This window comes from Anabrus simplex, chromosome 14 (genome assembly GCF_040414725.1).
Source record: "Anabrus simplex isolate iqAnaSimp1 chromosome 14, ASM4041472v1, whole genome shotgun sequence".
In the NCBI taxonomy this organism is placed as follows: Eukaryota; Metazoa; Arthropoda; class Insecta; order Orthoptera; family Tettigoniidae; genus Anabrus; species Anabrus simplex.
Genome location: NC_090278.1, coordinates 76,964,570 through 76,978,654, shown reverse-complemented (window position 1 = coordinate 76,978,654; position 14,085 = coordinate 76,964,570). Strand labels below are relative to the sequence as shown.

The following is a 14,085-nucleotide window of genomic DNA, read 5'->3' as shown; positions in this document are numbered from 1 at the left end:
GTCAAATTCAAACATATTAAATTTCAATTACATTATTTTTTATAAGGCAAAAACGTGCATGGCTAATCCACAAACCGGATAATCAAGAGTACAGTATACTGTAATAACAATAGCTTCATGTTACTTTTATAGCCTAGTGCAGCCGTTGTAAAGCAGGCCTTCCAATGATGGTGGGAACCAATTGTGCCCTGTATAGGAAATTGCATGTTTTTATAATGGAGGATGTGTGGTGTGAGGGTTATAGGAATCAATCACTACTGATCTGTGTTAGGGCAGGTGACCAGATGGCAGATTTCCTATCTGTTGTTTTCCTAACCTTTTCTTACATGATGGCAGAGAAATTGGAAATGTATTGAACATCTTCCTTGGTAAGTTATTCCAGTATCTAACTCCTCTTCCTAAAAAACAAATATTTGCCCCAGTTTGTCCTCTTGAATTCCAACTTTATCTTCATATTGTGATCTTTCCTACTTTTTTAAGACACCACTCAAACTTATTCGTCTACTGATGCCATTCCACGCCATCTCTCCACTGACAGCTCAGAACATACCGCTTAATTGAAATAATAACAGTAAGTTATTTTATTAATTTGACCACCTAATCAATACAATACATGTTGTCTTTGTTGAATTACACTGACATGTTCATTAAAATGATACGTGTTTCGCTTTACATATAGGCATCATCAGCCATGTTTAACCTTGAAATAAAATCAGGCACCTGATTTACATATAAATTTAAAAAAATTTTTTTTATAAAAAGCCTTGAAGAGACTTGAGAGAAAATTAACATATGATGAAAGACTAGTACAATGTTGATTTTAAAGACTATGCTATGAGTGAGAAGTTTACATTTGGTGAAAGTATTTGCAATAGTGACATTGGAAGACTACTATTATAAGTAAAATGAATAAAGCAACAGTTTTGTTACAGACAAGTGGTAAAAAGTGCTATAAAATGATGTTGACCGACTAGCGGTTAGAATTAGAAAATAATGAGAATTACAGTCGTCAACAACTTTTAGCTCATGACATAATGAGTTACCTCATCATCGTCAAATGATTCTATTTTTGAGCCAACATTCAACACGTTAGCTACATTCAACTGTCACATTGCCTTTACGACCAGCATGTCAACAAACCTACATGTCTTAACAAAGTAATAGCATCATATCAAATGAGATGGTCCATAGAGGTCAAATATCAACATTGTATATTAACCTTCAACTACAATCTCATACTTCTTCATCAAAGTGAACCACAACATCACCATATGCTATTGACCATCTTGCAACATTATTTGGTCAATTACAGTGTATGTGGACGAGCATTATCGTGGGGCAATAAGACTGGTTGTTGTCTTTGTCTTTTATTGTCAATAGCAGCGGCAAGCCCGTCTTAGCTCGTCACCATACACAGCAGAGGTAATCATTAAGTTTTTCAGAAGAAGTTCATGGTGAAGAATTGATGAAGTGATGAAGGGAATGGATGACTTCCCGAAACATGTATAGTAAAATAAATAGTTTTCTTTCATTATAAGGTGTATTGACAAGGCGGACTCAAGTAAAACTATTTTAAACAGTTCTGTAATAGATTCAGACAAGTCAATACGGATCAAACAACCTTATTAACCTATCATGGTTAAGTTTATCAACAGTACAGTTACTGAAGTCAGTCATTGGGAGTTGTGGAAGAGAGTTGTTGGTTTGTCATGCCATAGCAGTCTCCATATTGAAGTGACATGCTTGTACGTAGTCAACTGTTTTATTTGTGTTTCAATGTTGTTATCTTGATGTGCAGCGATTGGCAGTTGCCTTTAAATGGCAGTTTGTGATGTGAATGTTTTGGTTTTGACAACAGTGATTAAGTTTATGTAAATAAAATTCATTGTACCAAATGACAGCATATTGTGTGCGTCTGTGTGGCTACGTTAGAATGCCATCTTTGTTCCACCAAACACACAACATGATTTTCTGTGGATGGGCACTATCCTCGGCATGGAGAATTGCTTTTTGGATGGGCTGAGCCACTCTTTCCTCTTCTTCATGTTGATGTACAGGAACCATTTCTCGTCACCGATGACAATGTTCGAAAGGAATGCTTCGCGCCTATCACAAGCCAACCGGTGCCGGGCAAGCAACAACGAAGAGATGTTTACTCATTGATTTTTGTTACTGTCATTTAGCACATGTGGTACCTATACCCAATTTCTGTACCTTACCCATCGAATGCAAATGGTGTACAATAATCGATTGATCACATTCAAAAACTTGCGCCATTTCCCGCGTTGTTTGACAAGGTGTAATGTTCTCTTACCTTCCACCATCAATTCAACTAGGCACATATTTCTAATCTTACATTCTCCCCCTGATCTCTACACTTCTACTTATGCTTCATGCGTCATCACCTACTCATATCTTCTTGAACTTTCCAGGTCTCTTTTCCCTCTCGCCCCTACCATTACGTCTGTTTACGTCATACTCTGCCAACTATAAATTTTCAGCCGTCACTTCATTCTTGGTCAGTGTGCATCGGATCAGCTCGGGACTGGAACCTATTTTCCACTCCATCCACATGACGGCCCTTTACTTCATTCTACCTGAAGATTCAACATTGACCCAGGTAGGGGGAAGAGACCTTTTAACTTTCTGGGTAAGCTGGTTCTTCCCAGTTCAGTTCTTTCTTACAAAGTTTTATTCTACAGTGTCACTTTTCCTGAAGTGTTAGATGATCCTGGGGACCCTAATCCATGGACTGGTAGAGTTTTCTGCTCTCCTTTATTTTTCCTTAATCTTCGATTTGTGCCTTCAACCAAAATGGATATTATAGAACTCTAATGACTTTGCCTGTCATGCCAATGCGCCGAACTTATGAGCTCCGATCTTTTTTTTTTGAACTGTTCGAAAATCTGTGTTGTGTGTTGTCAAGTTGCCTGGACTGTTGTGTCGTGGCTACTCCTGTAAACAATGTGTGACATTTCTCTTTTGAACATGTTTGGATCTTACAGTAAATTCCCTAATTCTCCGTTATTTAATCATTGTATTTAAATGGTCAGTTCTCTCCTATTATTTGAAGAAGGAAACTTACCCCTCTGGTTATCGATCTTTCGTGTTTTCAGGTACCTAGGCCTTATTATTCTATCATTGTTATTGTTAAATTTTTAAAATGTAAATTTTCTTTAAAGATGTGCTAGCCTTTCGATCATTACCTCTTATTACCTATTCTTTGATTGCATTAATCCTCCTGGTGAGGCAATTTTTTTAGTCGTATGTATATTACAGTTCAAACTGTTCTTATTTTCTGTTAAAAAAGCATATTATTCCATGTTAAAAACACTCATGATTGTTATTAATTATATTTAATGATCGTTGAAACATTCCTTTGTACATTCACGGATCCCCTCTGATATCAAACGGCCTTATAAATACTTATATGCTTCCACTCCTTTCTTTCAATTATCCGTCTATTTTATTGTACCCCCCTCTCTGACATATCTAATTTCACCATACACCTCAAAGGATTCTCATGAAGCAACTCATTCAAGCGATTTTCATCAAAATCCGAAGGCCTTCCAGAACGTTGATCAGCAGACAAGTCAGACCGTCCTGCTCAAAAGCAAGAAAACCATTTTTGTGCTGTTCTTTCAGCAACTGCTTCATTCCCATACACTTCACAAATTGTTCTCACAGCTCGCGCTGCACTGGATCCTTGGTTAAACTCAAAGAGTAAAATGTGACGGAAATGCTCACTTTTCTCAACCTGAGATTCTATATCAGTTTGTCTGAAATATACACAAATAATACATTCACAATCAAGAAAACCAGTGTTTCACAACACACAAACTCCAAACTCAGTTAAAACAATGGAATAACAATAAGCAATCCCTTCACACCACATTGTTGCCAACCCTAAAGAATACCGCATGAACTTCTGCATCGACGCAATAGGTAAGAGAGGAGTAAAAGTAGAAGAAATACTGGAGGAAGGAAGGGGGTGGTGGAGAGATAGAAAACTGTGGAGGTCGTCGATTCACAACCCAACCCAGAAAACTAAAACGACAAAGTCACCTCCGTACAGGTCATGAAGGCCCTTGGAGGAGTGGAAGGTAAAGGCTTCCACCATTGTTAACTGCGGCACGTGATGGAGTAAGGTGGTTAGCTCTATGCCCGGCCGCATTTGCCCCCAGGAATTAATCTGGTACTCATTTTTGGTGTAGGCTGAGTGAACCTCAGGGCCATATGCACCTCTGGAAGTGGAAATCTCATTTCTTAAATTTTACGACTTCCTGACGGGGATTCGAACCCACGTCCTTCCGGGCGAACCGCGCACACCTTTACTGCCTCAGCCAGGCAGCCCCTTGACCCAAAGGACTGGAAACGGAAAATAAAGAAGGAGGTTTAATAAAGCCAAAACATATATGATTTTTAATGTAAAAAATAATCAAGAACAACTCACCTGAGGGGTTGGTATCGAAGAACCTCATCCTTGTCCGGATAATACTGTGGAACAAGAGGTGATGGAGTCGTTCCGACGACCTCATGCACACCTTGTAAAAAGTGAAGGAGCGAGTGACGGCAAAGACAAACAGCGCTACGATGATGGCCGTGTACATGTAGACATAAGTATCGGTGCTTAACATCTCGAAGTCCAATTCCTTCTCGTCGAGTAACATGGGCTTCAATGTAGTTGTGTCATTGACTTCCTCTGCAAGCTCAGTCTCGTTGACAACGTTCAATGATGTACGATTTCTCATTTCTTCTATACTTATCCTGTAAAGTACAAGAATTTAAAAAAAAAAATCAAAACTCTATTTATTCTCCCAACCTTTTTATTAAAATACTATTCAACTGAGCAGGGTAAAAAAATATGTTGAACCTACAATTCAGGAGGAACATGGATTTAGACCTCATAGGTCAACTATGGACCTATTTTTTCCCAACAAAATACTCTATGAGAAGTACTGGGGGAAAGGTAAAACACTTATAACTGTTTTTCTGGACATCGAGAAAGCATATGACCATTTACCATGCAGCCATATATGGGAATATCCAAGAAATAATAATAATAATAATAATAATAATAATAATAATAATAATAATAATAATAAAGTGCCTCGTAACATCATAGCACGAGTACGATGATTATATGATTTTTCAAATGCTTTATTTGCAAATGAGGTCACTACCTCGGTGGCAAATGATACACAAAAATACAGTGCATTATTCTCAACAACTAGATTTTTAAGTTAAAAAGAAAAGAAGACATTTTTCGTAAAATACAGTACTATACAATTTACATTAACATTTTTTCTATTAAACACACAGCTCATCCTTAATAAATTTATATTATTTACAAAATTCTACTCATAATATCTTCTGTACTTACACACATAATCAACTCATATACAGTATGTGGAATCACTTCAAAAAATACTATACAGTATTGCTATAAGATTTAAATGTACATTGCTTTTTTCTTTTTTTCTTTTCTTTTTTTCTTTTTACCCATTTTGGTACCTAACATGCATAACGACCTGCTGCGTGTTAACCAGAGCCTCTTTTGCCACTGCTTTTCAGAATTTCTGAAGGGACTTCACAGCTACCGTAGCAGTCCCCTACTTCAGCTGTCCAGTCTCCATAGACAACGGGATGGAATAAATTTATTCACAAAAATTCTTTATTACAATAACCTACACATGTCAAATGCCCTCTAACATTTCTTTTCTCTGTTGCCATTTATTATTTTCTTGAATATCAGTACAGATTTTGAAAAAGGATCAAACACTTCCCCAGGTAAACTGTTCCACTCCTTCATGCCCTTCCTAATGAATGAAAATTTACCCTAATCATTTCTGCTAAAGTCCCATCTAATTTTATAGTTGTGATCATCCCTGCCGATATACAGTAATTATTTTCCAAATGAAGCCTCTCACGAATTTCTGCCCATGCTTCCTGTCCTGTATAGGCTCTATATAATCCTATAAGTCTAGTTTTCTCCCTTCTCTTACTTAAAGCTTCCCACCCAAGTTTCTGTAACATTTCTGATACACTACTTTTTCTCCTGAAATCCCCTGTTACAAATCTTTCTGCTTTTCACTGCACACCATCTATTTCTTTTATTAGGTATTCCTGGTGAGGATCCCAAACACTTTGAATATTCCAATAATGGATGAACCAAACTTAAGTAACTCTCCTCTTTTAATTCTTTGTTGCATCCTTTAAGTACACAAGAACCTTGTTTTATCTGGATTAAGTGGGAACGGAACTGATCCGGATTATTGAAAATCTGGATAATCCGGAAGAAACTGAAAAACAAATACAGTACATATTACATAATCTATTAACATAAGTTGTACAGTAATACATTTTTTCAATTGTACAAAAAAAGTAGAACACTTTTCGTACATTTATGACTGTTTTATGCACTAAAATAATGTGTGAGTTTTTTTTTGTGTTTTACATTTGTATAGCGTTTGCGCCCAGCACAATCACGAAGACATTTTATTAACAACAGTTCTGCCGGTGTGGTTTCAGTCAAGGATTCTAAATAGGCCATCAGTTTGTCCAGCTGCATTTTTGTCTCTCCATGAGTCATTGTTTCTTCTGATGGAGCACCGGTTTCATTTTCGAATTCACCATCAGTGAATTAATAGTGGGTTGCATTCAGCAGAGCGTGGGTTTGAATCCCATCTCAGCGTCCTGGGAATGATTTTGCACAGTTTTCCATTCTCAATTCCAGGCGAATGCCAGAACAGTACCTTTGATAGACCCTGGCCGAATTACTTCCAATTCCTGTCCTTAACTATCCTTGACTTTAAAGACATTCAAGAAGAGTCGACGCCGTAAAAGAAATACTGTACGAGTAAAAATAAATTTTTATTATTTTCAATGGTAGAATGAGTTCTTGGTTCAGGGTACTTACAGGAGTTAGACAAGGCTGTAATCTTTCACCTTTGCTGTTTGTAGTTTACATGGATCATATGCTGAAAGGTATAAAATGGCAGGGAGGGATTCAGTTAGGTGGAAATGTAGTAAATAGTTTGGCCTATGCTGACGACTTGGTCTTAATGGCAGACTGTGCCGAAAGCCTGCAGTCTAACATCTTAGAACTTGAAAATAAGTGCAATGAGTATGGTATGAAAATTAGCCTCTTGAAGACTAAATTGATGTCAGTAGGTAAGAAATTCAACAGAATTGAATGTCAGATTGGTGATACAAAGCTAGAACAGGTCGATAATTTCAAGTATTTAGGTTGTGTTTTTTCCCAGGATGGTAATATAGTAAGAGAGATTGAATCAAGGTGTAGTAAAGCTAATGCAGTGAGCTTGCAGTTGCGATCAGCAGTATTCTGTAAGAAGGAAGTCAGCTCCCAGACGAAACTATCTTTACATCGGTCTGTTTTCAGACCAACTTTGCTTTACGGGAGCGAAAGCTGGGGGGACTCAGGATATCTTATTCATAAGTTAGAAGTAACAGACATGAAAGTAGCAAGAATGATTGCTGGTACAAGCAGGTGGGAACAATGGCAGGAGGGTATTCGGAATGAGGAGATAAAGGCTAATTTAGGAATGAACTCGATGGATGAAGCTATACGCATAAACCGGCTTTGGTGGTGGGGTCATGTGAGGCGAATGGAGGAGGATAGGTTACCTAGGAGAATAATGGACTCTGTTATGAAGGGTAAGAGAAGTAGAGGGAGACCAAGACGACGATGGTTAGACTCGGTTTCTAACGATTTAAAGATAAGAGGTATAGAACTAAATGAGGCCACAACATTAGTTGCAAATCGAGGATTGTGGCGACATTTAGTAAATTCTCAGAGGCTTGCAGACTGAACACTGAAAGGCATAACAGTCTATAATGATAATGTATGTATGTATGTATGTTCAATCTGGATAAACTGGAGATCCGGGTTAATGCGGGCTGGAGAAAGGAGGTTCTTGTGTAGCTTCATTATGACATGTAACGATCTGTATGCTTTCCCAACACTGTCATCAACATGACCCTTCCAGTGCAAATTCCTTTCAAATCTCACACCTAAGTATTTGCACATGCTATCTTTTGGGACAATTACCTCATCCAAAGTATATTTAAATTCAGTTTTTAAGCTCCTGTCTGTAAATTTTGTGACAATTTATTTGCCTCCATTAATCTTCATATTTTCCTCTTCAACCTCTATGTTATTTATTTATGATGAAACCAAGAGTTGTGCCCAGGTCCAGGGTGGAAAGTTAGGTTAGGTTCGAAATGAAGAGTAGAGTCCAGCAAGGAAGTTTCTTTCACCACTGCTCTTGATAATCATAATGGATGAAGTTTTCAAAGCAGTTAAAAGAAAGGATCCAACAACTAATCCCCTGGATCTTAGAAGTGAAGCTTCCACAGTGTATACAATTATTTAGTTCTTTTTTCGGGTTAAACTGTGTTGTTTTCTGTACATCACGTACAGTTTGCCGACGTTTTGAATACAATGCAGTATTCTTCGTCAAGGCGACTGAAATACCCCTACTCAATCCGAGGTAATCAGTCTCTCAGGAAGCAATCACACTACGACAGTGGTTCCTGACCTTGGCCTTATATATTCTACTCTCTCTGGCTGACGTAAGACCACTGGCTGTCTCGTGACAATTCTGGAACAAGTGTGTCACAGCCAGGTAGTGGGACTTGCCCGCACTGTTATATAACTAGAGGTTCGTCCTGCGTGTTTATGTTGAGGTCTGGATCTCTTAATCTATGTATGATAGGCATCCAAGAATTGCCAATTTTATATCCTTCTTCTAAATTTGAATTGTTCAGGTGTTTCTTGATTTTGATAGCTTCACGGATTTTCCTTTCGAGATTCCAAGGGATAGCTGCTAGGATCTTCGGCTTGTCAAACGATATTGTCAAATGATATTCCGTGTCTTGTTCCATAGGAATGCTTACCTACAGTTGAAATATCTGTGTTTTGGTTCTTGGTGTGATGAATATGTTGTTTTAGGCAGGTGGAGATCAGACGTTTTATGTCACCAACATAGCACGTTCTGCAGCTACATTCAATGTGGTATACTCCAGGAGCCTGTAGTTCTATTGTGTCTTTTACTGGTGGTAGATAATGGGCTAACTTCAGGTGTGGTTTATAGATTGTTTTTATGTCATATTTATCAAGTATCTTGCTGCTCCCATCTAGAGTGTTTCTAATATACGGAACTATCGCTGTTTTCGGGCGGGTCAGTTGTATCTCCCCTTTGTTTTCTTCTGATTTTCTAAAATCTTGCCAGACGTTATTGAGCGAGTAGCCATTTCTCCTGAGAGTTCTTGTGAGGTATTCTTTCTCTTCTTTGAGGTGTTCTGCATCTGTTATCGCCCTGTTAATCAGTGATGTTAGAACAGCCTGCTTTTGTGATGGGTGGTGGTGAGAAGAGACGTGCAGGTACCTGTGTGGGTTTTCTGTATACTGTGCGACTCAACCCTGACCATGAAGATGACAATGACCTTAATGTTAACCCGTGAAATGCAAGTCAACTTGACGATACACCTAACCTCAATTTTCAATTTCAAAAACTAAAATCATTTGGAGATTTTTTAAACATACAGATTTAAAACTTTTAACCTTAAAAGACAACACAGCTTAGTATTTCTAATAGTGACATTAATATATGTGTGATATAATTATTACTATGCCAAATACTAATTCAAATTTGCACATTTAATTACAGAAAGTGGAAATTAATAATTCATTATTTATTTTTATCATAAAGACATAAGCACCAACAAAGTAAATCACAGTTCATATATATGGACATATCATGAATCATTAAAAAAAAATCATGTATATAGCTTCAAAACTAAGGCAAGTACAAAATTTTCAGAAAGACCTTACATTTTGCCTTAATTTACGTTGGCAATTTTAGCAGTACTACAGCATTTTCGCTTGGCAGGGAAAGGGTTAAGAGCCACTCCAGCCCCTTTGGGGTTAACCCTCTTGGTGGCATGCTCTCATATATTATAATATGGGCCTGCTTTGACAAGCTGAAGTATAACCTACCCCTCAGTCCAGATGAACTTTTTGTCACAGTAACCTCCACTAGAATTAAATAAGTGCTAAACAAGATTCTGCTACACATATGACTGTCTGGAAGGAAACACTATGGGGGGTAAGCCACTCTTAGAGGTGGAGGTGGGGAGGGGTTGGCATGTAAAAATAATAAAAAATAGTGTCATATCTATAGGTTTTGGGGCTGCTGAGACGAACGGTGACACTCCAGATGTCGTTTAAGTCCAAGTTCAGCCGCATCAGCACGAGGGTGAGAAAGGGGAGGAAAAGAAAATATCTTAAACAACCAAGATTATGGATGAATGTGTGTATGTTCCAGCAGAGCTCTCAACCTAACATAGTACACATACGGCTTACTATCTGAAAAAATTACTGTGGAGTCAGGGCTCCCCTAACACCGTTACACTCTTGATGCCATTTAAGTCACAGTTCAGGCCCAGTCAGATTGGAGGTTGAGAAGGGGTGAAAAAATGTCCAAAATGACCGAGATTATGGATGTATGTGTTATATTCCAGAATAGCTGTCAACTTAACTTGGTGAACGCATGACTTACTATACTATCTGGAAAATAATTATGTGAAGTAGCACACCCCTAGCAGAGGGGATGACATCAAAAATAATTAAAAATGACAAATATTAATGTCGAATCCATAGTTTTCGGGGTCACTCAGATGAACACTGACACCCCGGATACCTTTAATTTGAAGGTCATCTCCCTTCGGGAAGACAAATGAGAAGGTGTGATAAAGAAAATGTCCAAACTATCTGAGATTATGGATGTATGTATATGAGTATGTTCCAGAACACCTCTCAACTAAAACTTGAAATTATTGTTACAACTCTTAAACTAAAAAATAGTTCTTAAAATATCAGTCAACGTCACAAAAAAAAAAAGAGCTTCACACATAATTAACAGGTGAAATGAAATGTCGTATGGCTTTTAGTGCCGGGAGATCCCAGGATGGGTTCGGCTCGCCAGGTACAGGTCTTTTGATTTGACTCCTGTAGGCGACCTGCGCGTCGTGATGGGGATGAAATGATGATGAAGACAACACATAGACCCAGTCCCCGTGCCAGGGAAATTAACCAATGATGGTTAAAATTCCCGACTCTGCCGGGAATCGAACCCAGGACCCCTATGACCAAAGGCCAGCACGATAACCATTTAGCCATGGAGCCGGACATTAACAGGTAATAAAATACCTAAAAGTAAATAACCAATAAATTGCCCAGGCAGCGCCGGGTAGTATAGCTAGTATGAAGAAAAAGTTGGAATTAAAGAAGGCAAATTGACCAAGCATAGGGCAGCGCAGTTTGGGTCACGTAGCTGACAGCTTGCAACCGGGAGATAGTGGGTTTAAACCACACTGTCGGCAGCATTGAAGATGGTTTTCTGTGGTTTCCCATTTTCACACCAGGCACATGCTGGGGCTGTACCGTAATTAAGGCCAGGATCGCTTCTTTCCCATTCCTAGCCTTTTCATATACCATCGTCACCATAAGAGCTATCTGTGTCGGTGCAATGTAAAGCAAATTGTAAAAATAAAAAATAAATTTTTTTTTAAAAAAGACACTGGGGGCAAGGAAAAGGAATTAAGGTATTGGAATAATTTACCAAGGAGGATTTTTGCTATATGTCTAACTTCTTTGAAATCATATAAGAAAAGACTAGATAAATAACAGAAGGGGTGTTTGGCACTTGGCCGATAGCCCTAAATGTAAATCAGTGATGAGAGAATGAATGAATAGAGATGAAAAAAATTGCAAAGAAATGGAGATTATCCTTGTCCTTTTGTGGTTTCATGTTCACCCTTGTCTCCTCTTTCTATTTACACTTCTTCCCCCACTTGCCTATGTTCATCTTATTACGAGTTACTTTCTATATATAACTTGGTGTTTGTTCTTTTCCAAAGTAAAATTTCTAATGAAAGGAGTACCCACCAGTAAGACACAAAGTAATCACTGCCACTAGCCGCTGCTTGAGCCAGAGCAAAGAGGATGGCCATAATGGTGATCATGAAGAAATTAGCTCCCGCCCTGAAGTATTCGAGGTACACTGATTTGCCACCGGTCTTCCCCTTGGAGGACGCTTCTGCCATTTCCGCAGCAGCATTCTTCGCTTCGGCAGATTCTTCAATATCTCTGAGGTCTCGCGATGATGATCTACTCTGTCAACAGCAAGAAAAATATATTTTACTTTTTACAAAATCTCTAGTTTTTTGTCCAATACAGTTTACTCTCAAACTACTAGTTTCGACAGTACATGGCGGTCATCCTCAGCTATTAATTAAAAAATTAGCATTAGGAGATAGTGACGTCATAAACAAAAGAGGGTGGGGGGGGGTTAAACCTCCTGAGTTAAGGCTACAAACACATACAATACACTAGTGTATACATAAAAATTCACTCATTAGACATTTGATAAAAATGGTCAAATGGATTTGAATATAAACAGTAGGTCACAAGATTAATGACACTTCAAATGATTTCAGAATTACTCTTTTGTCAACGAAAAGATGACATAAGAAGTCATTGTGGTAGTAGTTGTCACTGACAGCTGGACTCGTTGTGCCCCTGCGACCTCGAAGGATATCCACCTATTAACACCCTTATGGACAGATAGACTTGCTTTCATAACACCGGGATATCCCTCATTTTATTGTAACAAAAGAACATTGCTCCTTCAGTGATATGGCATTGACAGGCACATCAATAATTAATCAATTTTATTTTCATCATTACTGTGATACTTTTCTTGTAATGCATATTTACATACGACTTCTTTACGTCATCTTTTCGTCGACACAAGCACAGTTTATTACGAACTATATAAAACAAACAAGTATAACTTCTCTAAGTCACAGTTAGCAACCCCCCCCCTTTTCTCGAGAAACAACAACAGATGACGACACGCCCTTGTCTACCCTCTCCCCGCCAAACCGTGCTAGCAAGCAAGCTACAACACATCACTACTATACCAGATCGAGGACGGAGGACACAGACCCACACCCAAGATAGCGGAAAGTAAAGAAGTGAATCCAGACAGGGGTAAGTTACGATCTTTCAAAACACTACCCTCCTTTCTTTCGTAAGACATAATTCTAAATGCAACACTTTTGAAAAACATTTTAATTATTTTCACCTGTTCTCTGCCGGTTGCAGATCATGTTCCAAGTTGCCCAATTATATGGTCTATGGACGTAATAACTTCTAAACACACCTCTGACAATAAGAAAAGCAAGTTAATCAGCTTTTTCCACAAGCCTTCAAGCACAAATATGAATGGGACATACAAAGAAGATTTTAACTCCTCGACTCGAAGCTGACATAATGTTTTAGTAATATTTCAGTTAAGAATAAGTTTTAATTACACTTCAATAACATCTTAAGTAGCTAGTTGGTGAATAGTTAATCAGTGATTTTCAAATACGCTTCCTAGCAGAAGCTAAAAAAGGACACTCAAAAGACATCTTCTTATTGGAAGAAGATAAATTTTTTACAATATTTTAGTTAAGGACAACATAGGAGCAAAAGACCGAGCTCAATAGCTGCAGTCGCTCAAGTGCGGACAGTATCCAGTATTCAGGAGATAGTGGGTTCGAACCCCACTGTCAGCAGCCCTGAAGATGGTTTTTCTGTGATTTCCCATTTTCACACCAGGCAATTGCTGGGGCTGCACCTTAAATAAGGCCATGGCCGCTTCCTTCCCACTCCTAGCCCTTTCCTGTCCCATCGTCGCCATAAGACCTATCTGTGTTGGTGCAACGTAGAGCAACTTGCATAAAAAAAAAAAAAAAAAAAGAACTAGGGGCAAAAGATCCACATGGGCCGACGCCCCAAACAAATAGCATTCCAAAAAAAAATGTTTAAATAAGGACAAGTTATTAATAACTTTTTAAGCATTTCCCCTCAAACACCCTCTCCCCCCCCCCCCCCATCCTCCCCAATACACAAAAAATTGTAAGTTCCCATGAAAAATTATCAAGGCTAATACGAGAACATATATTGTGCATACTTTTACCTTATTTACACCTAAGCTTATGTAAATGTAGCTG

At 38.3% G+C, this 14,085-nt stretch overlaps 1 protein-coding gene across 1 annotated transcript in view; it reads right to left on the bottom strand.

Annotated features, from left to right (window-relative positions):
* Positions 1–14,085, bottom strand: part of LOC136885573 (ATP-binding cassette subfamily C member 4) — a 185,833-nt gene that overhangs the window by 52,704 nt on the left and 119,044 nt on the right. The window contains exons 13-14 of the mRNA XM_067158221.2: positions 11,972–12,198; positions 4,454–4,767 (exon numbers count right to left, since the gene is read on the bottom strand). Coding sequence (XP_067014322.2) covers positions 4,454–4,767; positions 11,972–12,198 — 541 coding nt within the window. The remainder of the gene's footprint in view (positions 1–4,453; positions 4,768–11,971; positions 12,199–14,085) is intronic.